Source organism: Ursus maritimus, unplaced genomic scaffold (assembly GCF_017311325.1).
Source record: "Ursus maritimus isolate PB19 unplaced genomic scaffold, ASM1731132v1 scaffold_23, whole genome shotgun sequence".
NCBI lineage: Eukaryota > Metazoa > Chordata > Mammalia > Carnivora > Ursidae > Ursus > Ursus maritimus.
In genome coordinates this window covers 14,161,867-14,186,602 of record NW_024424786.1, presented here as the reverse complement: position 1 = coordinate 14,186,602, position 24,736 = coordinate 14,161,867, and the positions used below count along the sequence as shown (strand labels likewise).

Below are 24,736 nucleotides of genomic sequence, written 5' to 3'. Positions count from 1 at the left end.
CAAACACAAAGATATTCATTTAAATAACTGCAGTACAGTTGCCAAAATCAGAAAAATCCGTTGATGTATATTATCATCTGATCTGTAATTCTCATTCAAATTTGAGAGCTGTTCCATAGATAAATCTTTATAGCGAAAGAAAAAATTCTGGTCCAGCATATAGTCTAGAACCATAAGTTGTATCTTGTTGCTGTGTCTTGATAATTTATTTGAAATTTCAAAAACAGTTTTTTTCCCAGAAAATGTAAAAGAGTTTCTCCGTTGCTCTGGTGATATTTGATAGTTAAAAATATTCTTAGGTGCATTCTCTTTCTCCACTTTTTAGTGCTCTGTTGGGATGATTTGGTAGCAAAGATCACTGTTCTTACTGTTGGGAAGTATACAGTGAGCTCGCAGAGGGACATGACTTTCTGGTTCATGTTAATTCCTATATGTCATTTGGAAAGCTGTCAGATTAAGGAGTAAAGGTGTAAAAAGAAAAATGGGAAGAGAGCTTGTACTAATTGAACCTGCTGTGTATCGGATAGCCCCACCCCACCCCGAACAGACATTGTTTTGTTTTAATTCATAAAATGCTGAACTACATATTCAGTCCCATTTTGCTGATGAGGAAGCTGAGGTTTTCCTCAGAGAGGTTAAGTAACTTGCCCGAGGTTACATAGCGTGTTATTAATGGACCTGGCTTTCATCCCAGGCTATACCCCTGTAGTTGTGGAGAGGATGGGGAAAGACTTGTAAGACAATTTGTTAATTCCACAAACTTTTGTTAGGTAAAGCACTGTGTTCAGCGTTGAATTAAATGGGATCCTTGCCTTCAAGACAGATGAGTGGTGTATTAGAGTTTGGAGAGTTCAAAGGAGAAAGAAATGTCTACTTATTAAGAAAGATTAGGGAAGACCTCATCCAAGAGTCGGTATTTCTGGAGAGTCTTGAGGGATGGTAGGAGTTAACTCATAAGGAGATGTGGAAGAAGGAGTGTGAGAAAAGATATAAAGACTGGTGCAGGTGTTCAGAATGATGTGGTATTTGGTTTGGTTGTAGTGCTAAGTTCCTAAAAGGAAGTTATGGGAAAGAAACCTAGAAAGGAGTTTGGGGCCAGACTGAAGCCGCAGTCTTGTGCCTCTTTCCTGGCAGATGGATGAGGAGTTTCAACTTATGAGTGACTATTGAAGTTTTTTGAGCTAAGAAATGCCTTGCCCAGATATGACCTTCAGTAAAGATAATCTCAGCAGACAGTTGGATGTTTGTGATTGAGATGGTGCAGGGAGACAAATGAAGATGCTGATGGCAATAGTCCAGGTGAGAATTATGGGAATCTGAACTAGGGCAGTTGAGAGGCATAAGAGAGAGGAGAGAACCTCTGCAAAAGATTTATAGAAGTGGAATCAAGAGGACGGCTCAGCTGGGATGATGGGGGTGACATTTGTAACACTTTCATTTAGGATTACCAGGAGCCTGGTATGCTTTGGTAAAGATACAGATATATAGACAATACAGAAAGAGAAATTGTTTTGGAAGAGAAGCTATTATTCTTGAATATACATATAGAATTTAGATGGGATATGAGTAGGGGTCTCTGGAAATATAGGCATGGAGTCCAGAATAGAGATTCATGGGTATAGATTATAGAATTAGAGTACTATGGGTATATACTTGGGAGTCTTTTATTTTAAGGTGATTACTGGAAACATGAGATGAAAGGAGCTTGCCAAGAGAGAGAGGGCAAAAGAAAAGGGAAGAAAGCCAAAGACAACTCCTTGGGAAACACTTGAATCCGGGTGTGGGAAGAAGACCAAGTGCCAGAGAAGCAGGAGAACTAGGGCAGAACTGTGCCCCAGGAGCTGTGGGAGGGGAGACTTTTCACAAGAAATGAAGGATCAACATTGACAGGCTGGAGGAAGGTGCCTGTGGCCAGATATTGAGAAAAGGCCTTGAATTTAAGTTTTTTAAAGAATCATTTTAGTGGGGTTGTGAGATTGACTGGGGTCAAGAAGTGCATCAAGAGGCTGGCATTTGGGGACTGCTATAGGTGATTTCTGGTTTGGGGAGAGTAGCCAAAGCTTGGAATATGTACTGTATTTGACAGGAGTCCCCAGGGGTTTATTTAGAGAATAAAATTAGAGAATTTATTGTTTCATGTAGAACTAGAAAGTCCAGAGGTGGAGTTGGCTTCAGATGGTACTCGATTTCAGGGTTTAAAAGCTATGAACGTTTTCTCATGCTCTTCATTTCTTAACTTTGATTGTCTCTAATTTTGTGTTTTGGCTTCATTCTTTCCTGTTGCAAATAGCCTGTCTCCATATGGTGGGAAATCAAACCTTTTGTAGCCCCAAGCGCATCTTTACGTCTTGAGATCCAAAATGAGTGTCTAACGTCTTCTTCACTGCTTTCAGTGAAAAACTCCTAGAAGGACTCTGGTTAGCCAGAGTTACCTCATGTGCTTGTCCTTGAGCCAGTTACTCTGTTTGGGATGGCACAATCCAATCTGGTTTATGAATTCATCCCCACCCACTGGGACTACTTGAGGTGGACAGTCCCCCTGAAAGGAAGCAGAAGGGGGAAGACTGGCAGAAAGAAATCCTAGTTATCTCAGCCTATTAGAGTGTAGTAACTAGACACATTGTAGGAAATGTTTGTTTAATTGGATCAATCTGAAATGGACAGAAGTTCAGTGAAGAGTATAGAGAGGTCTCAGTTAAAGCCTAGGTAATATTAACTTATAGTGGAAACAATGGATTCTGTAACTTTGTCTTGGAGTACTTTGCAGTTTAGAAGTAGAGGTGATAAAACATGGGGTGTATTCAAATTTTGGGTTTGATAAGTCAGGACTTCATAGGGGACTAGGGGAAATCAAGCAGGAGAATCAAGCAGTTCATTGTTAGGAGGTTTGACATAGGGTTCAGAAAGTGTAGAGAAGCAACTGAAACCACAGTTTGTTGGTTTATTTATGTATTTTAATCAAAGCTAATTATTTGTTCTTTGACTAACAATAGTAGTAACTTCAAGTAAGTGAACACGTATTTGATTTTCTACTAGCCTAATTTAATTTCCCAGCGAGAAAATAGGCTAAGTCATTTCTTCCCTGTATTGTCCATTCTTCGTCAATCCATGCTTGTTTAACATAGTATTATATGCTTTAGTAGAACCTTTAATTCAGAATTTGTTTATTATTTTCCCCTAATAGGTATTTTCATTACCTCTTAGTTTGGACTATATGTTTATATCAAAGAAGATAATGTTGGAGATACTAAAAAGTCTGTATCACAGACACTCTTACATTTTTAAGAAAATGATCATAAAATAATGGATATTCGATTTTTAAAATCTGGATGCCTAGAAAGATAAGGTAGAAAGATAAGAGAGGAAAAAGCAAGCACCCATTATCTCAAACAACAATGGCTTAAACATGTAAGGTGCATGTGCACACACACACATATACACACATATCTAGGAAACTACTATGGTACATCACAAAGTCAGCAGGATGTAGGATCTGATACTCTGCACTTCTCATTGTATAGCTTCCATGTCAAGATCACAAAATAACTGTCTACATAAGCTGTAGCCATCATGACTCAGTTCTCAACAACAGGAAAGATGAAGGAGGAAAGAAAGAGGGGGATATTTCCCAGTAGTCAGCTTCAAGAAGCCATCTTAAGCCTCCCATATAATACTTCTGCTCACATATCATTGGCTAGAACTTAGTCACATGGCCTTACTTAACAATGGGATGCTGGGAAGTATGGCTTTTGAACTGGCATATTGTTGTCTAGACCAACATCAGAGTTTTATTACTAGTGTAAAAAGGGAAGAATGGTTATTGGTTGGGCAATTAGTTAAAATACTTTTGACTGCAAGAAACAAGTTGAATTCAAGTAGCTTCAACAGTAAGGGAATGTATTATCTTGCATAATGAGAAGACCTACATATGGTAGAACTCTTCTAGGGTTGGTTAATGGAGTTAGGTCACATCCTCAAGAACCCAGTTTCTCTCTGTCTTCCTACTCTGCTCCTCCGGTAAGGGTAGCACCACAGTTGCAGTCACTTCACATAGTATATTTAGACATGATAGCATCCAGAAAGAGACGAGAGTCATCCTTTCTACTGTATTCCCATTTAGGAAAAAGCCACCTTTCCCAGAAACTCCAGCAGACTTCCTGTAACAGAGCTGGGCTCATAGGTCCAGCCCTAAACCAAGTCACTGGAATGGGATCAGTATGATTGGTTAAAACCAGTCGAGATTTACTCATGGAGCTGCATCATGTGAAGGCAGTGATATTTGAACAAACCCAGGCTCTGCCAGGAAGGCATGAATGTATTTGATAGGTGTGGTTCCTCTCTCTCTCCTCTTCCCATCTTACCCATTTCATATGGGTCCATTTGGAGCCCTTTCTGCCATAGGAAGCCTTCCCTGGTCTTTCTCTTCCAAGTTCCTCTTACACTTTCTTTGTTCCTCTCCATGAAGTGCTGGCTTGAGTGCCTTGTTATTTTGTGCTCAAGGTGTGTCAGTGTGCACTTGTCTCTTCAGCTCCTCTGACTTTTCTCTAAGAGCGGGGCCTGTTGTCACACACTTCCATATGACCTGGTGAAGGTAATCACATTTTTGAGCTTGAAATTGAGGGAGAGGTTAAGACAAAGGATTTCTTCTTATTTTGAATTTATTGATGTCAGAAACTGTATCAGACTATATGAAAACTAAATTCCAATGACGTTTTATGTTTAATGAACTATCCTCATTTCAAAGAAATAAAATGAGAGGTGTCTTGGGAAAACTCAGTACTTACTTTGCCAAACCTATGGTGCTTGGCCTGTAGTCTAAAGTCAATATTTGCTGGTAGATGTTAGTTGTAAAACTTTTAAAAAGCTGTAGCATATTTCCTCATATGGGTAGATGTTGCATGTGTTTATTGCCAGAGGTTGTCAGGATAATTCTGCTCAGGAAATGTAACCATTGTCAGGGTTTTATTGCTTTACCTATGATATATGTAGGTATATTCAAATAGAATTTGAAATAATGAAATATGAAATTATTTTCCTCTTCTCTGTAAAGGAAATCTACTTTAAAATCCTTGGGAATTTCACTAATAAGTGTTCTTAATACATGCATGTTCTTAAAATGTATTCAATTTTTTCATGCACTTACATAAAAGTTATATGAAGATGAAAAACTCTTCTTGGTATGTGAAGAAATAGGGTGAGTAAAACACTGTCAGATGGAGTTTATCTAACCTTGAAAGGAAGAAAGTCCAAGGGGAACTATTTAGTTGTTAGCCCTTCTATTTACCAAGAAAATAACTACAACCTTTGGTTTTCTTAAAGCCACTCGTAGAGAATACACAAAGCAATGTTGTTCTGTTGCTGGAATTTACATTATTTTACCTTATTTGCCTTGTTTTATTTCTAGAATTTACATTATTTAGCTGTGGTATAGGACCTTGGACAAGTCGTGAAGGAAACAGAGGCCCTTTGTTCTGTTTAAAAAAACAGTGGGGAGATGGTGATAACAAGGGCCAGTAGAGGAGGATAATGAAAATGAAGAGGTGCTACAGTAATGTTACTTTTTTGTCAATACATTATACATATATATGTGTATATATATATATATTTAAAGATTTATTTATTTTTTTTAGAGAGAGAGAGAGCACACAGGAGGGGCAGAGGGAGAGGGAGAGACTCAAGCCGACTCCCCGCTGAGCACAGAGCCTAACCCAGAACTTGAGCTCATGACCCTAAGATCATGACCTGAGCCAAAACCGAGAGTCGGATGCTCAACGAACTGAGCTATCCAGGCGCCCCAACTTTTTGTCAATATATCTTGACGCTAAATATCCATAACTGGAAACCAGTGCACCTCTTGAGGTCTTTATTTTTCACAGGAGGCAGCAGAGTTCCAAGCACATAGTAGGACCTTAATACATAAATCAGTACACGGTTGAGGACTTCTATTAGAGGTATGTGTTGCAGTGTTTTTTTTCACTTTTACTTTAAAATGGTTGCCAACATTTTAGAACCTGTGGATTTCAAATTACATTTATTAAGAGAATGCCACTCGCCTCCCGTCAGACACTTGCCTGTGGCCGTACTTGCCCAGTTCAGTTTTGAGCGAGAAATGCCTTCTCTGGAGGCCGTGTCACGGGCCGCTGCTTGTGTCTGTCGTACTTGCACGTAGCACGACGCCGTGCCCATCCACACGCTTGAGAGAATGTAATGGCATTGCAGGAGCGGCAGCCTGGACGTGTTTGGGTGCAATCTGGGATGATTCCTATGCGCTGCTTCAAATGAAGATCTGGTGGGTGGGGAAACGTAGGTATAGCAAGAAGTGGTGACGGAGGACAGAAGACATGGCTGAGCGGGTAGATGACTCTGGCTCAGAAGGGAAGGGTGGTGCTCCAGGTATTTTCTGTCACAACTTGACAATAGCCCATGTGGTAACCACCTCGGCAAAAGGAAGGTAGGCACACGAATGGATGAGGGGCGTTGGCCACCCTGTTGGGCTTTGTCCTCTACTCGCTGAGCTCTCTGTGGTGTGATAGAGAAGTTGCTGTGAGGACAGCCCTCTATTGTCTGTGTGCACTCGGGCTTCTGGCCTGGGCCCGACTGCTGCAGTTGCTTCAGCTCCTGCTTTCTCCACACCAGGCTCCTCACAACAGCTGCTGGAAGCAGCAGAACCCGCGTCTGCCCTCCTCCCGGCTTGGTACATATGTCCAGTCAGTGTGTAGACTGTAGTCCTTCGTCCACTGGTTCTTGGCCAGAATTCCAGCCAAATGGCTTCAGTGAAATTTCTGTAATAGGCCAGAAGAAGCCTAAAGCCAGGCATTTCTTAGAGAACTAACACCAGCTGTTTTATTATCTGTTTCACACTTTGCCTCACTCATTTCTTTAAATGGCTTCCCACGTGAAGAAATCCCAGTCCGATTCAGCACAATTCATGAAAGCATGAACCCTCTGGTACAGATTACATACTAAAATGTGGCCTACTTGTTCATACCCACCATGACCAGTGCCCGTTTAACCAGCGCTGTTCCCGCTTCCCCCTTCTGGGATGGGCAACAGATCGAAAATATCATGTAGCATATGCATTAAGAAGAGAGGATATAATTGAAAACTCCAGCTTCCCCTGGAAAGAGCCACTAATGTGAATCCATGGACCTTATGAATAATAAATGTGCACACAACAAATTCATAAAGACACTACACACTGAGCCACTTGTATCCTGTTTCCTGGAAGAGTTCCAGATCCAGTGGGAGAGCGGAAGTCTAATGGCTTGCCCTTTCCCTCTCCTCCACCCTTTCTCTGTCTCTCCCCTCCCTGTCTTTGCTCTCTCTGCTTCTGAGACTGTTGTAACAAGCAGAATAAATAGGAGTTGCCTTGAGGTAGACTGTGTCCCCATTTAAAGTCCTGCTAGACTTGTTTTAATTTTGTGTGATCATGTGCACAACCCAGAGAGTGTTGAGATAATACTGTTGACCAGTAGGGTTGGTGTTCCCGTGTTTGAGGTCCACCCCCCACCCTTCCCTAAGAAAGTATACTCCCAGCAGATGTTAAGAAAGAAAATTATTGCCATAGCACTTTAAGATCTAGCCAAGTAGTCAGGAGAGTGAAGGGCAGTGGGGGAGCAGAAGTGAAACAAGAAGAGAAAACATGCAGGAAAGAGAAGATAAACAGTAAGCTTTCCCCACTCTTTAAGTAGCAGTCGAATCCAGAGTCCTCCCAGGGCTTAGCCGAAGCATGACAGCAAATGCCAAGTGTCTGCTACACATAAGGTCCCACGCAAGAGAATATAAGATGAATATGACCTGGTCCCCGCCTGGAAGGGACGTATAATACAACTTTAAGGAGATGTGACAAGTTTGTAGTAACTAGAGGCAAACTAAGATGTGCCCGATGAGAGTTTTTTCTAAACACCGGTGGAATCAAAGGAAGCGGATATCATGATGGTTTCATATTTGTGGTAGTATCCAACTTGGACAGTAATGATGAGTAATGTTTCACTTGGCAGAGACCGGAGTCAGGGTATTTCAGGCGAAGGAAGTGTCATGAGCAAAGAGTCAGAGGTGGAAAAGCATGCTGTGCCTAACTGTAGGACGCAGGGAACGTTGCGGCATCAGGTGAGAAAGGAAGAGAGGATCCATAATGAAGTTCCAGCTCAGTCAGCAGGGAAAAAAAGCCTTTGGGAAAATGCTCAGAGTTGTGCTTTTTTAAGAGTTAGCTCTCACAGTATTATAATTAAGTGGTTGATGCAGGAGTCTCGTGGAGGTTCATGGCAGTAAGCCAGTGGAAGGTGGAGGGCAATTGAGGGCTTAGACTCAGGTGACAGCAGGAAGAGTAAAAGAGTGAATGGGTTGAAACCTTGCAAGGAGGCTCTTGGTCTTGGGTACAGGGTACAGAGGGGAAAGAAGTGATGCCTGAGACCTATACCCTTAGCATGCAGAAAAGTGTGACATGTTCACCTTTCTGTTCTTACACTAATGATTATTTCCCCCTTAGGTCTTCACAGCCATTGGAAGAATAGTAATAGTACATATCTATATATCCTCATTTAGCAAATTACAAAAGGTTTTCTGGGGCCAGCCAATACATCCTCGTGAAGTGAGACATTGAGAAAACTGTTTCTAGCACAGACAAACCCAGGTGTAGAATGGGAAGTGGCTGGTCTTTGCTAGTAGAAGGCGATTGGGGACTTTTCCTCAGGACCAGCCACCTCTTTTTCCATGAGAGTTGCATTAAGAGAAGCACAACCAAGAATGCACCACATCCTAAGTAAAGTCCCAGTGAGTTTAGGGCCTGCCCTCACCCAGGGGGCACTTAGGGATCCCGTCCCATCCTTACCCCCTTTCCCACTGCTCATCTTTGGCTGTGGGAAGGATGGCACTGTTGGTCTGTTGGAAATTCCTCCATAGTTGCAGTTTGGAGCTCCTGATGCCAGAGTCCCTGCTTGTGAGCTCCAGTCTACGGGGGAGAGCTGCTGATACTCAGAACACAGCTCTTGCCCAAGTCCACTCTGTTCCACCTCTCTGGGAATTATTTCCCAACCTCTTGGTGACACACCAGAGGCATTGACGTGAATAAGCATTGAACCTAGCCAGGCAAGAACGGAATGCTGGCTCCCTCCACTTCCCATCGGTGTGACTTATGCCAAGGCACCCAGCCTCTCAGGGACTCAGAGAAGCAGGGCCTTAGCAATGAGATTACTAAAATGAAAGAATGTCTATAAACCATGTATCTCGGTGCCTGCAACTACTGTGGGCTCATTACATAGGTTTCTTTCTTTCAGAGTTTTTGGGGCTTTGTCCCTAACCCTGTTACTTATCCACTTTGCTCGCTTCTGGATCTGAGGTTTGGGATGTGAAGCTTCCCCAGTGTCTCTTATAAGAAATACTGGCTCGTGAAAGAAGCAAAATGGGATGAGACTTTGGGGCATGTGATTGTTGGATCTGTAGAGCCTATTCCAAGCCGTTGTGTTTATTATTCATGAACACAGCAGCTTGGGAAGCACAGGTTGATACATTCCTAAAGGCTCCACATGATATGTTTACTCTAGTAAGAGACGAAATAATCGCGGTAGTGTACGGTAGTATGCCCTCTTGAGGACTCTGCATTATCACCGTCCGCGGCATCCTCCAAGTGTTTATTTCTCCAGATAGTGGGCTTGCGTTTCAGGAGAAACCACATGCAGAGAGCTCATTTGGTCCTTTCTATTAACGATAAGCAGTGGAGGAAGCGAGGATGCTTTTTGAAGTTAGGTTACTTTAGTTTTCCTTTGGCTTATAAAGCGGGCAGAGATTTGTGAAAAGGAAGCAAATATCTTGGCTAATGTGGTTAACCACTCTCTTCTGTTGATAAGTATAGGTAATTGGGCGCTCTGCATTTTGCCACTTCCTTTATTTTATAAAATACTCTTCTTTCATGAGCCCTAGTATAATAGATTGAACTCTTCAAGGAAAGCCCATAGATACGGGGACATTAAAAACTAATATTAGAGACAAGAAATTAAGAATCCTACAACAAGGGATGCCTGGGTGGCTCAGTTGGTTAAGTGTCTGCCTTCGGCTCAAGTCATGATCCCAGGGTCCTGGGATTGAGTCCCCCATTGGGCTTCTTGCTCAGCGGGGAACCTGCTTCTCCCCCTGCCTGCCACTCCCTCCTGCTTATGTTCTCTCTCTCTCTCTGACAAAAAAAAAAAAAAAAAAAAAAAATCCTACAACAACTTCAGTCTGTTTATAGTGTTTGTCTTTTAGTAGACTTAAGCTTTTTTTTTTTTTTAAATCTTTCATTTTTTAAAAGATCTTATTTTTAAGTAATCTCTACATCCAATGTGGGGCTCAAATTTACAACCCTGAGATCAAGAGTCACCCTTCCAACTGAGCCAGCCATGTGTTCCCCACTACCTTCTTCTTTTTTTTTTAAGATTTTATTTTTGAGTAATCTCTACACCCATCACGGGGCTTGAACTTACAACCCCGAGGTCAAGAATCGCATGCTCTACCGACTGAACCAGCCAGGCACCCCAGACTTTAAGGCACATCTTTCAGATAACTTGGAGGAGCAGTCATAGTCACGTGATTATGTGCAGCCCTTGGGGGAGGGGGGAGAAGGCTTTTGCCCCTATGGTACAATTTGATTTTTTAAAATGTGATCTTTTACACACTTCATTTCAGCCATCAGCATTATCAATCGAATCTTAATTAATGAATCTGGGATATAGAAAGGCCCCTGAGAGAGCTTGCACTGAGTCTGCACTAAGGTAAACTGTAGGATGCCGTGGCATTGGAATGGCGAGCATTTTTGAGGGGGAAATTCTGAGAAAACAGTTTCTGACTAATGAGTTAACACGCTGGTGGGTAGTAACAAAAGTGTGAGATGCATGCCCTGTTCTGGGCACTGTTTGTACTTGACCTACAAGACTAATGCGCAAGAAACAACCCATAGAATGTAGCCTGTGTTTAATTAAGAGTTCTAGGAATTTACACATGAGGCACGTTCATGAGAACTGAAGTCTTCATGGGAAGTAATGCTGCAGTTGGGTATTCAAGGAGCGAAAGTGAGGTTGTGCGGTGAAGCATTTATAGGCATGTGGTGATGCTGACTGGTTTAGAACCTAGAGGATTGCTAAGGAGAAATAGTTTTAAATATTTTTAACCCTCAGGAGGTATTAAAACTGTCTTTTCCAATCCCTCATTTTACATAAGGTGAACCCTAGGAGGTACAAGGCCAAGAGACTGGTGATACAAAATAAGTTATTTTGAGGCTGGATTTCGGGAAGGCTTGAAAGGTGCTAGGGTGCCTTGTGAGATCAAAGTGTGTGGTGAGAGGGCTTTCTAGGAGGAATTTCGTTTAGGGGCATGAACCCCGTGTTACACCTGGGGTGTTGCCTGACAAGCCGGCTTTGTGATCCTTGCTACTGAAGAAATAATTCTATATACTCACTCTTGGTTTCGGAGTCCTGGTTCTCCTGGTTCTCCACCTGCACCACCCTCCACCCCTGTCCAGTACACACCTTCAGCGCACATTTCTATGTTAATGCTAGGTAAGGATCAAATATTGTTCTTTCCAGGGCTATTTGCATTTTAACTGGGACAAAGAGTTCCAGAGAAAATAATGCATCTAAAAGGTAGAGTTTCAGACCTCAGTGACTTCAAATGAAGGAGCTTTCCTTGTGTCCCTAAAATCAGGGTGTATAAGAGGAGTGTATTGGAAAGTGGGGTGGGGCCGGAGGTCTGAGAAGAGGATGTCCTACGCTTGGCACTTAGTAGGCACTCATATTTGTTAATGAATGAATGAAACTTTTTATTGAATCAGTGAATTGATGAATAAGGCTCAGAGGTGCAGGGTGCTTGCAGAGAGAAGACAAAGGGATGAAAATAGAACCTTTAAAGGAGGAATTAATATGACTTGATGACTATGTGATCCTAAGAAATGAGGGAGAGAGCATTAAAAAAAATTACAGATACAAAATCTTGTTGCTTGAGAGAGTACCCCTGTGAAACCAGGAAACTGGGACAGTCCTGTGTTTAACATATGGGCACACAACTGTCATTTCTAAGTCAACGCTTGGAAATCTTCCTTTAGTTCACCTGTTTGTAAGTTACTTACAGGAGTTGCTGCCTTACTTCCTGCTTCTTCTCCCTAAAGTTCTCTGTTTAACTTTTCCTCCCATTTCTGTGTGCCTGGGAAAACGGGAAGGAAAGTTGGGCTCAGTAGAAATTGTGGGCTCAGATATCTTACAAAAGGACCCAAAGAATTCTTATCCTTTCCTCACTCTTATTCCCAGTTAAATGTGTCACTTTAAAATTTCTTTAGGAAAACATTTCTTAAAAAAAAAAACCAAACATACATTTTTATGTGTGTGTGTGTGCGTGTGTATGCATATATATATACACATATATATGTGTGTGTATATACGCACACATGCCTTTGCTTGGAAAATTCTGCTTACAGTGACTTTCACTTTTTGCTTCCCTTTTGCACAGAAAATACCGCCCTTGGTAATGGAGAGATAACAGGCTGACTTGCCTCCAGAAGGCATTCCTCCTTAACAGACTGGTTTGCTCTGATCTGTATAAACACTCCTGCTTGCTGACCAGTGGTCTGTATTTATGAGGCACTTGGAAAACACTGCAAGCTGCAGAGAGTGACCATGAATAGCAAACTTAATTTGGTTTAATGTGTTTTGGCTTGCTTGACCTCACCAGAATAAAAATGTGCCTGTTTGAATTATTGTATTGGGAGTTTAAAAAAAATTCTAGAGACATTTATCTCATTGGAAGAATCTTGGGATTGCTTTAGCAAAGGTTTAAGTCCATATTTAATGTCAGATAGACTTGAGAAATGTTTAACATAGAGCTTTAATCACAGATTAGTTTATTGTGAGTTCTGAATTTTTAAGAGCCTGAATTACTATTTTTTTTTTCTTGCTACTTTTTTTCCCCCCTAGACGATTGGCTGGCAACGACCTTTCTTTTATCCACCCAAAGGCCTTGTCTGGGTTGAAAGAACTCAAAGTTCTGTAAGTAATGCAATTTTAGAGTTTCACAGCTGGCTGTGTATTTTCTTTTTGCATAGTCAACATGCTTGGAGCGAGGGTAAGCACAGTTTCTTTTAGTTTAGGATTAAAAGATTTAAGGAGTGGCCAATGGGTAGTGTGGGAGGCAAGGGTTGATTTAGGCAACCTTGGGTCTAGATAACAAAAGTTAAAACTCTAAATAATAGGTGTTCTGACCTTCAGTGTATTACAGTTGAATCTATTAGGCTTTTTTGTAGGGCTAATGGATTGAATCAAAATCATATTTAAGCTTTACTGGTAGTTTTGTTTCTACTTATTGTATAGCTGTAAGAACTTTGAATTAGCTGACCCGAAAGGGAAAAAAGGCTTACAAAAGCTCAAAATGTTAACATCATTTTAAAGCTAAAAGGAATTAAGATGCCTATAATTTACAGAGTCTGTGAGGGACCAGGAAATAAATTTCTGGCAGTGGGTAAGGGTTTGGACTATGGCAGATTGGGGAACAGATGGACTGACTGCCAGCCCCATTTCTGCCACTACCTTGCTGGGTAACCCTCTGCAAGTCACCAGACCTCTCTGGTTCAGGGAGTTATATGTAGCTTTTACCACTCCTTTCTGTGGTTATGATTCATGCCAAGCAGTCATTTTATTAATATGACTAGAAATGGCTTTAGGCAAAAATAATAAAAATTTCACTTTCAGTACTGATATATGCCTCTCTTCTCTAACTATTAGCCCATTAAAGCTCTTTTTCTTGTTTTGGCCCTCCATTCACTGAGGACATGTCTGCTGCTCCCTAAGAGCTCAGGATCTGCTGTTTTCTTGAAAAAATTGGCTTGATTTCATGTCCATGTTTCTGGGTTCTGCTTTGTTCCAATTGAAAAGGCACTAGGGACTCCAATAGGTTTGCTGGTTATACCTCCCAGTTAACTTGTTATGCTTCCTAATTAACATTAACCATCCCTAGGGTGACGAACATTAATTAGTGTGCCTTAATTCCTGAGAGTGCAACACCCCTGGAAATGTGTGTTACCAGTGGGTCTGTGATAGGAGATGGCTTGGGGATAGCAGCTGTGGTTTCATTTCTGGCTTTATAGCAAATGCTTCTTGCTTTTCTGTAGTTCTCTTTCCTTGGGTGTTCTCCACCTTGACCTCTCCCCCTTTCCTGCCATTGGAAGTATTTTTTGTATAGAAATGGCTCTGAATTCTTCTAAGAAAAAAATAGTAACAGTTGCTTGTTATTCTCTAACCAAAAATTTCCTTCCAGAACGCTGCAAAACAATCAGTTGAAAACAGTACCCAGTGAAGCCATTCGAGGACTGAGTGCTTTGCAGTCTTTGTAAGTAGCTTTTTGGTTTTCTGTATTCTTCAATCATTCGTGGACCGCTCTAGCTGCTAAATATATAAAGAACTGGAATTCCAGGAAAAGGGGAGATTTATTCTTTCATCTGGGATAAATTGGGGATGGCCAGGTTATCAAAATGCCCTTTGGTGAGAGAGAAGGAGGTGGTTCAGTTTATTCCCTCTCTTGTCTCAGATGCTGGGAGAAAAGTTACAAGCGTACACGGCTAGGTGTAATTCTAGGAGCTTGTATATGACAGGTGATCATCAGCTCTTTAGGACCAGAATTATGTGTCTACTGAAGCTCTAGTGTTTTGTGCCTTTATGGTCAAGAAACAGCCACAGAGAGGTTTCTGTTTTAGGTGGTAATGATAATCAGAACAAATTGATTATAATTCCTCATCTGTGGACCTTGAACTCACGTTGGGGGTGGTAACTTAGTCTCTTGTACTGCCTTTTTCCCAAGTTTTTCTTTATGAGGAGAGTTTGGCTTTATGTGGAGTGTTCATGATATCAATTCTTGGTTTTTACCATGGTCAAAAGCTTGGTTTTTATTAATTTCAAAAGTTTTTTTTTTTTTTTTTTTAAGATCTACTTATTTTAGGGAGAGAGAGAGAGGGTGAACGAGTGAGAGTGAGCAGGGGGAGGGGCAGAGGCAGAGGGAGAGAGAGAAGCCTAAGCAGACTCTCCACTGAGCCTGGAGCCCTACATGGGGCTGAGTCTCTCAACCCCGAGATCATGACCTGAGCCGAAATCAAGAGTCGGATGCTCAATTTACTGAACCACCCAAGCATCCCAAAAGCTTTTTCATGTAGCACTTCACCTTGTTCTTTTTTGCATTCTCTCCCGTGTGTGTGTGTGTGTGTGTGTGTGTGTGTGTGTGTGTGTGCGTGTGTATGAGCCTGGAGAACAGTGGTCAGTGCTTCCACTGTTTGATACACAAACCCCATACCTCCCTTCCCCCTCTGGTGGGTGGACCAGGTAAGCAGCAGTGGTATCACCAGGGCCAGGCAATATCCATGGAAGATTTTGAAGAAACAACCATTTTTATATTAAATAAACATATTTGTTAATGACTAGAATGAATGTTATAAACTAGTGTTGTTGGGGCTACAACTTTAGTTTTCCCCATCTTTGGGATTGGAAGATCCAGTTCTTCTGTGTCGAGGGGTACCTTCCCAGAACAGAGTGAGAAGTACTGAACTGAAATGGATGGTTATTACAGTTTGGTTTCTGCCCAGATTAAGAAAAGCCAGTAGCGTATTTATCAGTCTTGTCTGGTTTGAGATCCCCACTTTGCCACTTATTAGCTGTGTGAGGTTGTGCAAGTTATTTAAAATTCTCCATATAGTAGTATGCTCATTACTTGCCATATACTTGAATGCATGAAAAGCACTTGTAACAATATCTAACATGTAGTAGGTGTTCAAGAAACATTCGTGGAATCTACTAATAGTAATAATGATATATTTTATCAGTGCTTTCTTTTGGTTCCTAGTTTACCCAATTTATATAACCAGGTTATGGGAATGTCTGAAAGTAATGAAAAAGTATTCTTTATTTTTACTTGTGTGAAAAAAGTATTCTTTAAAACAAGGAACTTGGTTAGTTCGTCATTGTACTAGAATAACGAATACCAATGTACATTGTTTTGGCTTACATCCTAAATCCCAAATATAGTGGGAGGAAGGCGTAGTTTGTCAAAGTGTGGCACTTTGACCACCTGCACCAGTGGGAGATTGCTAAAATGCAGACCTCTAGGCCATATCCTGGAAGTAATGGTATTTTCTCTTTAAAGTTAAGATCTAGCAAGCTATATTTTAAAAAATTTCTCCAGGAGATTCTCATGTACGTGGAAGTTTTGAGAATCACTCTGAATAAAAAATGTAATAGTTAACATACATATATGTTCTGGGTTACAAAATTGGGTTTTAACCATATCATGTAGTTGTGTGATCTAATCTGTCCCATACATTTTTCTTTTTATTGCTCTTTGAAATAACTTTAAAGGTATGCTTTTGTAGGAAATGCCTATAGTAGAAGACTTGATTGAAATGATTGAACTGCTTGTCTCTGCTTGCTGATATAAAACCATTTTTAACTGCACCCAAAACACATCACTGGAATTTAGATTACCTTTTCATTTAGATTAGATAATCTCCTAGTTAATGTGAAAATAAAAATATATACTAATAAAGGGGTGTCTGAGTGGCTCAGTTGATTGGGCGTCTGACTCTTGACTTTGGCTCAGGTCATGATCTCAGGGTCGTGAGATCGAGCCCTGTGTCAGGCTCTGTGCTCAGCGTGCAGTTGGCTGGAGAGTCTCTCTCTCCCTCTGCCCCTCCCCCTGCTCGCTTGAGCTCTTTCTCTCCAGCAATAAATAAATCTTTAAAAAAACACGTACTGTAAAGCCTATCATACACTGGGAAGGTTAAACTTTAAAATGTATCTACTGTCATAAATAAGGAGTATCCGAGGCATTCACCATTTAATTTCTAGTTTATTTTTTTAAAGATTTATTTATTTATTTGAGACAGAGAGAGAGAGAGAGAGAGAGAGAGAGAGCGAGCACAGGCTATGAGCGGGGTGAGGGGCAGAGGGAGAAGCAGACTCTCTGCTGAGCAGGGAGCCAGATGCGGGGCTGGATCCTAGGACTCTGGGATCATAACCTGAGCCAAAGGCAGATGCTTAACCAACGGAGCCACCCAAGAGCCCCTAATTTCTAGTTTAAATAGAAGTTTAACTTAAGGTAGAAATATATTAAATAGCTAATTTTGCCACAATGCCAAGTCATGGAACATAGGATTTGTTATTTGCTATAACTATTTGAGTAGACTCCGACTAGACTCCTTCAGTGAATCCATTGGAATGAGTTCCTTCATAGACATGTGACTGTGTCACCTCTACACACTTTCTGACCTTGGACAGATGTACACAGAGGGAGCCATTTTGCCTCCCTCAGAGCCGAATTCATTAGACGTTTTAAATACTCATTTTCTTGTGCTTCTTCAGAATTCATTTTACTTCAAGAACTTCATACAGAATTGTTCTTATTTCCCAAGACTAAATGATCAAAATATTCAGTTCTTTTGTCTAGTTGGAAGGCTGAAAAAGACAAGGCTAAAAATTTTGAGTTTTAGAACAGAAAAACCTACCAAGAAAACATACAAATAGATTGTGGTCAATAAGCACATGAAAGTCCACATGACATTTATTGATAATTTAGATGATATAAATTGCTTTACACAGGTTTCTCCCTCTAAAATAATACTTTAAAAAAGCATGTTGTGCTCATCACTCATTGAGTGAATTGCATAGTTTAAATTATCTCCAAAATTGGGATGGGGGTGGGGGTGGAGAGGAGTCAAAGCAAACTGTTTGTTTTGTTTTGTTTTTTAAAGGCTTTGGGATGTTTTTATCTGCATCAGAAACACAAGGAGCTAAGCATCAGGCCTGTTTTACTTAAGAAGGAAATGTACATGGGTTTGTTAGCTTAGTGGGTGTAGCAGTCAATTTAGATACAATTGAAATTCTGTCATGGTGTAAAACAGTCTTATCAGCACTTGAGTTCAGTTTGCAAATCTGATCTTCAGACCTGAGTTGCATGAAAGATTTCCTTGTGGTTCTGAAGTAGTGCTTAGAAGGAGCAAAGTTCATTTGGGGTTGAAATTGACCAGAAGTGGTTTGATGCAAGTGCGCAAGGATGACTATAAAATCTGAAGGTGAATTGTCAATATTAGTACAAAGGTAGCGTAACAGCCTTCCACAAAGCCATGAAAATGGCTAAAGCATTATCTGAACAGGCTATTAAAATGACGTGCCAGAATTTACTCCACTGTATTCTTATTTCCTTAAGTTAGATCACACTTACATTGAATAGTAAAGGAGGATTTCAAGACTAAATTTCCTAGGTTTTCCACAGTAGCACATTATATTAACAATTTATACTTGAAACTGGTAACAAAATATAACACTATTGTATATACATTACTGCTGGTAAGTTAGAAGTAGAGAGAGAAAGGGAGCGCCTTTGATTACGCAGAATAGATGTTGGTAACAGGCATTCATCAGTAAAATCTTCGTATGGAATTGTTAATGTAATTTCATTTAAGGCAAGAAAAAAAAGTATGTGAGTTTCAGTAAGATATAAAACAGGCTTTTGAGAATAGGGAATAGAAGCAGATTTTAAAGACAAAAATAGTAAGGGAATTCAGTTAATATAATGTTAACCCTTTAACAGCTAAAGTACACCTAAAGTAATAGTTCTTTCTTGCCAGATCGAGTTTAAAGGGTAGAATACATTAAATAAGCCCACGTTATCTCCTCACATATGAGACATCTGATGCTATTCATGTGTCTACTGAATCAGTGATAGTATTTTCTTGGTCTCTTAGTTCGGAAGAATGTGAAATGTGTAGGTCATTGGTACAAAGCCACACTTCTAAGACAATTTCTCTGTGAAACATTCATTTTGGTGTAGGGGCAAACTCTTTACATTTATGAGTGTGCCCCCAACATCTGCATTTGAATTGAGGTGTAAGGATTAACCACACAGTCACCACAAATCCTTTGCCTCATTTAGCTTCTTATTTAAGTGTTTCATTTTTCCAGAGTTGTTCCTTTTGATCTCTTACTTAAACGTGACTTTGCAATTTGGGGAAATTTCTAGCACAGAGGAAGTTGTGTCTGTGCGTTTATTGTTGTATTATTATTTTGCAGAGAAGATAGTTTCATTACTCTCTTAGCTCAAAACTTGCCTGGGTATCTTGTCCCAAGCTAAGGCCATCTCTTTTCTATGATGGTACATGGTACAGAATTCTGCAGGAGCGTAAATGGTGTATATAATACTAAAATTATACTAAAAAGATATGGATAGCTTTCTTTATTTTACCACATCTTAATGAAACACTTTTATAGAGAGGGCTTAATTTCGGTAAAGTGTTGTGTGCATACTTGGGCGAGCCTTGCTCATTGTATTGTTGACTATGAATGCACATTATCATCAATATGATAACATAAACAATTTAAACTTTTAAACTGCTCTAATGCTGAGAAACTGGAAAGGGACTTCAATTTATACAATTAAGATACAATCCACACCTCTTGCCTGGCCTACAGGGTCTATATAACGTGGTCCCTATTTGCATCCCCAGCTTCGTCTCCCTGGACCCTCCACACCTTCCTCCTGTGTTCTCATCGCTCCCATCTTCTGGGAGTTTCTGGGACCACACCTCACTGGTTTCTGCTGAGTCTCTGCCCTCTGAATTTCAGTCTGAATAGCACCTTCTTGGAAATGCTTTTCCTGACCAGTGCATTTTAAGTAGCTACCCATCTTCCCCCTTAGTCCCTATGAGTCTTTATCTCAGGACCCTGTTTTTTTTTATTTCATAGCACTTCTTAAGCACTCTATAAGCACTTTTAAAGTGTATTTATTGTGGGTCATTCTCCATTAGAATGTCAGTCTCTCGAGGACAGGCCTCACGTATGTGTTCACCGTTTTTATCTTTTATTCCTAACAAGACGCTCAGCGTAGCTGTGTTGAATAAACTGCAGATGATTAGATCAACTACAAGTAGAATTCAGTTGCGTTAACCATTCAATTACATTATATGGTTGATATATTTCAGAGAGAGAGAGAGAGAGAGAGAGAGTAAGAGCGCGTGTGTCTGTGCGTGTGTGTGTGTGTGTGTGTGTGTGTGTGAGAGAGAGAGAGAGAGAGAGAGAGAGAATACTATCCATGCATTAAAGCAGATCTCCTAAGCCACTCCATAGCCAGGACTTTGCCAGTCTGTATATAAAGGATCCCTCTCTCTTCTCAGGTGCTAGAGAGTCTAAGGAATAAAACAGCCTAAAAATATCTGTTCCTAAATGGATTCTTCAGTTAGCTGCTCAGTTCCCAGTGGGGTCCTCTTTAGTGCTTATCTCAACTTTATCAAAAAGACGATACCATCAGATCCTCACAGGGACCAAGGGTCTTTAACCCCTGCTAATCTGAGGCTGGAGCAGGTGGTTGAGTGCAGGGCTCAGCGTTTGCCTGGAGGGGAAAGGGGCAATTAGGGCGGGCCTGAAGCTGAAGCTGCATCAGGCAACAGTAGGCATAAGCACCCCTCTAAAAGTCAGAAATTCCTGAACTCGACAGCTGCCAAAATCCATGTCTTTAAAAATATGCTCTCATTTTGACTTTTCACGTTTTTCACGTTCCCTGATTTTCACCAAAGAGGTCCATGCCCGGAAGGTATGAATTTAAGTAATGATGCTGTATCATCCAGGGATTCATGAAGACAGTTGTGATTTGCCTGGCCTTCATCATATTAATATCAGGTTGCCTTTGTGTCAAAAAGCAATTATTCCAACAATTATGCCTGATTGTGCCGACAGTATCACTTAGGACATAATTTTCCAGATTTTTAGATGGGGACTTAATTTTAAGTATGAGTAATCCTATTAGCAAGGTGTTTTTAATTCCAGAATTTTGCAAAAAATTAAAAAAAGCCCTGAGGCCACAATAACATTGATCAGAGTAGCTGTTTAATTTTTCCTGTGGAAAGTTTGTCCTTTTCTTAGTAACCGTTAATTTTGAACTTAGTGCTAAGATAAGAGGAGAAGGTTGTATGACCAGTACATGACACCTATAGTTTTAACTTGCTGGTGGTAATAAGAATTGTTAAGAATCTCTTGCTGTCAACATTTTTGGGGGCGTAAATATTTCCTTATTTTTTCCCCTCTGGTTCCAGGTCAAAATAGCAGATAAATTTAATATCAGATATTAGTTGTGGTGTAAAATTTTAAGGACAGTAGCTTACTTACTCAACTTAGTTTCTTCTTTTTTTTCGTACTTTCGATTTAAATGGTCCTAAAACAAAAAATTCTAGCTTGAACTTTCTGAGAGTTTTCTTTTTTGAAAAATAAACATCGTTTCGCGATAGAGTTACTCTTAGCCAAAGATTCTTGAGAGATTGAGATTTACATTTGTCCCTTTGTCATGTAGGAAGGGAAAGAACAGACTTCCACACGATGGTCTTGGAAAAGTTGTTAAAGTTTATGAGACTTTCTAGAGAAATTGAAGAAATAAGGAATGCCATGACTCTGGTCATTTTTATAACTCCTTTCTAAAAGTTTTGAAAACTGGGAGTTGTGTGTGACTTGGCTTATTCTGCTAGAATTCGTTCTTGAACGTGGTTGTTTCTGTTTCTGTCAGGCGTTTAGATGCCAACCATATTACCTCAGTCCCCGAGGACAGTTTTGAGGGGCTTGCTCAGTTACGACATCTGTGGCTGGATGACAACAGCTTGATGGAGGTGCCCGTGCATCCCCTCAGCAATCTGCCGACTCTGCAGGCACTGACCTTGGCTCTCAACAAAATCTCAAGCATCCCTGACTATGCATTTACCAATCTTTCAAGCCTTGTGGTTCTGTGAGTATCAGTCCCCTTAAATAGCATATATTTGTGTGAATTGGGGGGCAAAAGCAGATTTCTTGTGACAAATTATTACAAAAGTACCTTACTTTTGATTATGCTTCTGAAGAGATACTGTTTGGGGGAGTTGCCTTTTTTTTTTTTTTTTTTTTTACAAAATTAAATGTGCTGACTTTTTAAAATACAAAATAGGATAATTAAAAAATTAACACCTGATGCAACATGCTGGATCTTTCTAAAATACGTGGCCTTTTGTAATCATAAGAAGAAAATGGGACACTCAGCAAATACTTGGACAGCTTTTACTCGTGTACCAGCAATGTATTCAGTGTTAAAAGAAGTGGCATTGTTTTCAGGCGCTCACAGAAAATAAGTTTCGGTGATATTTCATGTTTTGACCAACTTGTCTGTTCAAAGAATATATGATTGTGTTTTTAATCTTTGAAAACTTGGACATAAAAAAATGGGATTTCTTATAAAATCTGTTACTCACTCTCACTGGTGTAAGGTGATGTGCTTCCCTCCATGCTGGTTCCCCCACCCTCCCCATAAGGGGAGCTCACCAAAATATCACTTCCTATAATGAAAAGCTCATCAGAGCTTTTGTTCTGACATGGGTGAATATGAAAGAGTCTTCAACGTGCATACCATTTTTCCACGAGAGATACTTTCCTTTTCCATTGGCATTCCATGTTCAGTGAATCCGAGTCTACCAAGAGTCTGTTATTCCATTAGTCAAGGGTTGAAATGTTTAACTGCATGCATGGTTCCTTTAAAAGCCAACTTAGACATTTAAGTATAATAGTTGCTATTGGGTGAGGTAAAACTCATTTTTGATGCTTTTTTCCATAGGCATCTTCATAACAATAAAATTAAAAACTTGGGTCAGCACTGTTTCGATGGACTAGATAACCTGGAGACCTTGTAAGTTGATTCATATTTCAGATGGTTACGTTGTGATATTAACGATGGAGTTTTGTATTTACTTGCAGAAAAGGGAAAAATTATGGTCTTGAGTTCAGTTCACTACTAATTGGCTTTAATACATGACTAAATTCTTGCCATCAAATAACACAATTAGCAATACTAATCTCAGTTTATGGTTAAAAATGGTGCACAAGTTTGGACTTGATATTTCTTTCAGAAGTACATGTAAAAAGCAGCTCGATCTGCCGGGCTGTCTGTCTACTTTCTCAAAAATTTTGGTTTTGTTAAAATGTATGACAGTTTTGAAACATTGAACCTTATAAAATTAATTCTGGAAAAAAAATCTTTTTTTGTTTGTTTTTTCCATGATTTCAGTTGCCTTACCTAATTATTAACCCTGGATTTGAGTATTTTCTCTGCTTTCTTAGATGCTAAATGAAATAAACTTTTCCATTTTGCTTAGGCTGTTTTCATTGTTATTCCTACTAAAGTATTTGGGAATTCTGGCTGATTCAACTTCAGATTGCACCACTGTTTGAGCAAAAGACATTGTGTAGCTACGTGTAATTAAGAGTAGTATCTTTGTTCTTGTTTTATTTTATTTTAGTTGTCTTTATTAGAAGAGCTATAGTATTTACTATTGTCATATAATATATAATTCAGAAAATGTCCAGATTGGTTGGGTTAGTAACATTTGATTGGAATGCTCAGGGTTTGCAATATTTTGTTGAACTGAATATTCTGGTTAGCTGTTAGTTAATGAGAAGACTTAAAATATTTTGCTTCTTTGCTAATCTACTTTCCTGTCTAAACAACCAAAGGATAGTAAACATTAATGGCTTTTTGAAGGTGGAAGCTCTTGAAGAAGATGGTTCCAAGCTCAGTTCTCCTTTCCTGAGTATATAAATACCAGTGTACCAGAAGACCGGATGGATCTTCTGATACTAGACCACATATACTCTCATAATTATATGAAAATGAAACCTCTTCTTCCCAGTTAAATTTTTATTTGCCACTTTGATTTTATGTTACTCTGATTCTGAAATCAACCATGATAATCATATGCCAACATGCTCTTTTGGTTATAAAAGAAATTAAAACTCAAATACTCAGAATCAAGACTTTTTAGTACAGATCACTGTGGCTTTTCTCTCTCCTAAGTAATGTAACATTTTCGACAATTTATAACCTGCTTCAAGACAGTAATTGTGGGAAGCCATCCTGGTCCTTCCCCTTGTTCATACTTATCTCCAGTCATTCACCTTATGGTAGGGCTGAGGTCAGCTGCCCTCATGTCAGAATTTCAGGAAGTCACTCCAAACCCCCAACGGACAGAAACCTTGGTTTCAGGCTATTGTCATTTATAAATGGATATTCCATAAATTCTGTTTTATGGTGAATTTCCTGAGAAATGTCATTCAGATGACTTATTTATTTAATGCACCAATAATATGCAATTGAGAATTCCTTGACATTATAAAGTGAAGTTAAAACAGTCATAGATGAATTACAATTCTTCTTTTTCTATTCAGTATTCTAAGAAAAGGTGTAAGTTAAACTACAGGGTTTTAAACAGCCCTATGGTTGGTGAGGAGAGATTAGATTTTTTAGGAATACATTCGTACCAAATGCCTTATAAATTGTGACTGCACTTCAGTGTTCTTACGTGTTTCCCCCATTTTTTTCTAGGGACTTGAATTATAATAACTTGGGGGAATTTCCTCAGGCTATTAAAGCACTTCCTAGCCTAAAAGAGCTGTGAGTATTGTTTTGCTCTCTCTATGCCTTAGTATCCTTAGAACTCACCACTTAATGTTCCAACAGTGAGATTTGAAAACCTCTTTGCTCCATTACATATATCACAATACACACACACACACAGACACATATGTGATCACACAGACTGGATTATGTTAGTTAGCGCAGACAGTTTTGAGCCTGGATTTCTGTGCTGGGCTCCATACTGCGGAAACAAGAGCTATAATATATGGTCCTTGCCAGATGGGAGCTTGGAGTCTTAGTGGCACTGGGGAGGCTAGCCATGTAA

General features: G+C 39.9%; 1 protein-coding gene across 1 annotated transcript in view; it reads left to right on the top strand.

Moving 5' to 3' along the window:
* The window catches only part of LGR4 (leucine rich repeat containing G protein-coupled receptor 4), a 100,909-nt gene that overhangs the window by 60,659 nt on the left and 15,514 nt on the right, over window positions 1–24,736 (top strand). The window contains exons 3-7 of the mRNA XM_040639801.1: window positions 12,936–13,007; window positions 14,272–14,343; window positions 21,544–21,759; window positions 22,615–22,686; window positions 24,379–24,447. Of these exons, the coding sequence (XP_040495735.1) occupies window positions 12,936–13,007; window positions 14,272–14,343; window positions 21,544–21,759; window positions 22,615–22,686; window positions 24,379–24,447 (501 nt within the window). The remainder of the gene's footprint in view (window positions 1–12,935; window positions 13,008–14,271; window positions 14,344–21,543; window positions 21,760–22,614; window positions 22,687–24,378; window positions 24,448–24,736) is intronic.